The sequence below is a fragment of the Triticum dicoccoides genome, chromosome 2A (genome assembly GCF_002162155.2).
Source record: "Triticum dicoccoides isolate Atlit2015 ecotype Zavitan chromosome 2A, WEW_v2.0, whole genome shotgun sequence".
Lineage (NCBI taxonomy): Eukaryota > Viridiplantae > Streptophyta > Magnoliopsida > Poales > Poaceae > Triticum > Triticum dicoccoides.
The window spans coordinates 597,477,996-597,480,287 of NC_041382.1; the positions used below are offsets into that span (position 1 = coordinate 597,477,996).

At 60.9% G+C, this 2,292-nt stretch overlaps 1 protein-coding gene across 1 annotated transcript; it reads left to right on the forward strand.

The window, feature by feature from the left end:
- The first annotated feature begins 204 nt into the window (after positions 1-204).
- LOC119355614 (zinc finger protein CONSTANS-LIKE 4-like) lies at positions 205-1,662 on the forward strand. Its single transcript, XM_037622443.1, has 2 exons — positions 205-958; positions 1,064-1,662. Exons 1-2 carry the CDS (start codon positions 344-346, stop codon positions 1,397-1,399), a joined length of 951 nt encoding a protein of 316 aa, XP_037478340.1. The 5' UTR covers positions 205-343; the 3' UTR covers positions 1,400-1,662.
- The last annotated feature ends 630 nt before the right edge of the window (positions 1,663-2,292 follow it).

Here is a 2,292-nt window from a genome sequence, read left to right on the forward strand (position 1 = left end):
AGCTTTCATGGCGCGCGCGTCCGCGTCGGGATGACGGGAACGCAGCGCGGGCACCGCCGCGCAGCACAGGACCCGGATAAGGGCATGCGCGCGCGGTGGCACTGGCGAACAAACATGGCCCTGGCCCGCCGGGACAGCGACTTCCATGGCCCGGAGGGCGTCCACGTCCCCCGCTCGCCTCAAAACCCCGGCCCGCACCCCGCCCTCCTCAGAAGCTCAAAGCCAACGGCCGAGAGAAAAAGCTTGGCTGAGAATCGCCTGGTCACTGCAGCCAATCACGGTGGTGGCGCTGGTGCTAGCTGGGCTCGTCGGACTGTGAGCGAGCAGTGAGCGCGTACGTGCCATGGAGGGGGAGGAGAAGCCGGTGGTGGGCGGGGCCTACTGGGGCGTGGGCGCGAGGGCCTGCGACTCGTGCGCCACCGAGGCGGCCAGGCTCTTCTGCCGCGCCGACGCCGCGTTCCTCTGCGCCGGCTGCGACGCGCGCGCGCACGGCGCCGGGTCGCGCCACGCCCGGGTCTGGCTCTGCGAGGTCTGCGAGCACGCGCCCGCGGCCGTCACGTGCAAGGCCGACGCCGCCGTGCTCTGCGCCTCCTGCGACGCCGACATCCACGCCGCCAACCCGCTCGCGCGCCGACACGAGCGCGTCCCCGTCGCGCCCTTCTTCGGCACGGCCGCCGACGCGCACAAGCCCTTCGTGTCGTCGGGAGCCCAGGCCGCTGCCGAGGACGACGGGAGCAACGACGCCGAGGCGGCGTCGTGGCTGCTCCCCGAGCCCGATCACAAGGATGGTGCTACCGCGGAAGTCTTCTTCGCGGATTCCGACCATTACCTCGACCTCGACTTCGCGCGGTCAATGGACGACATCAAGGCCATCAGCGTGCAGCTCAACGGCCAGCCCGAGATCGACCTCAACGGCGGCAACAAAGGCTTCCACTCCGACCACTCCATGAACCACAGCGTAAGGATCATTCCCGTTCTTGTCCATGCACAAGCAAGGCCAAGGAGGAGCTGCCAGCGTTCTGACTTCTGACGCACATCTTGCTTGGTGACGGGACGCATGCAGGTATCGTCGTCTGAGGCGGCGGTGGTGCCCGACGCGGCGGCGGCGCCGGTGGTGAGCCGGGGGAGGGAGCGGGAGGCGCGGCTGATGCGGTACAGGGAGAAGCGCAAGAGCCGGCGGTTCGAGAAGACCATCCGGTACGCGTCCCGCAAGGCGTACGCCGAGACGCGGCCCCGCGTCAAGGGCCGGTTCGCCAAGCGCACGGGCACGGCGGACGCCGACGGCCTGGAGGAGCACGAGGAGATGTACTCCTCAGCCGCGGCCGCCGTCGCCGCGCTCATGGCGCCAGGCCCCGACCACGACTACGGCGTTGACGGCGTGGTGCCGACCTTGGTGTGATCGATCGGTCGCCGGCGCGCCCTTCCGGGCTGTAATTTTGTTGCATGCATGCATGCACGCACAGCTTCCTCTAGCATTTGATCAACCAATTGTATATGCATGATTACGCGGGAGCGATCCAGACTTCCGATCCAACCCCCCTGTAGCATATCATCATCATCATCACGAGCTGGCTAATCTGCATCTACCCTACTCCACTTTTACTAATCCGCTTGCTGCTGCTTTAGTGCGGTAACTTTCACGTCATTTTGCTGTCACTCCAATCAACTTGCCTGTCACTTTGCTGCTGTCTTTGTTGCTGAAATTTGACGATCAGCGGATCAGGAGAGATCGTGGTCTTTCTTTAATACGCGCGGTGGTGTATCTTTCGCCATTCCGCCACTGGACAAGCTCTGAGATCTCGAATGGGGAATGTCCGATCCGATGGCTGATATGCTTCCTTTTGCCGAGTGCGTGATGGTGCAATCTTTTGCCTAGTTGGCTGGCTAGCTTTAGGCGTGGAGCAAATGCGACAGTACCTCCTGTAATGCTTTGGGAACCATCTTTTTCCATGGTGAGATTCGATGCTTTCCCCCTTCCACCGATCAACCACAGGGCTACATTGCGCTACAGACTAGGGTTTTACTGGAGCATATTTTTGAATTTTATTACTAACAACTTTAGCAAAAAATAATCTCCCTCTTCCCTGTAAACATAAGCTTCACTTCACGAATCAGGTATAGAATTGTTTCGGCAAACCCCTCCGATTTCATTGAAAGAAACCATGGTCTTTCTAGAAACAAACTACACATGACTAAAACTGAAACGAGATCACCAGCTAAACGAGTCTAGACGTCCAATGATAATCTATCATAGGGGCATCTCCAACACCGTGCATCAAACCGCTGGTCAAC

What these genes read in the sequence shown, in the direction of transcription:
- LOC119355614 (XM_037622443.1), top strand. Translation starts at nt 344, where the DNA reads ATGGAGGGGGAGGAGAAGCCGGTGGTGGGCGGGGCCTACTGGGGCGTG. An exon ending in ACCACTCCATGAACCACAGC is followed by an intron (nt 959 to 1,063) that starts GTAAGGATCATT and finishes GGACGCATGCAG; the next exon opens with GTATCGTCGTCTGAGGCGGC.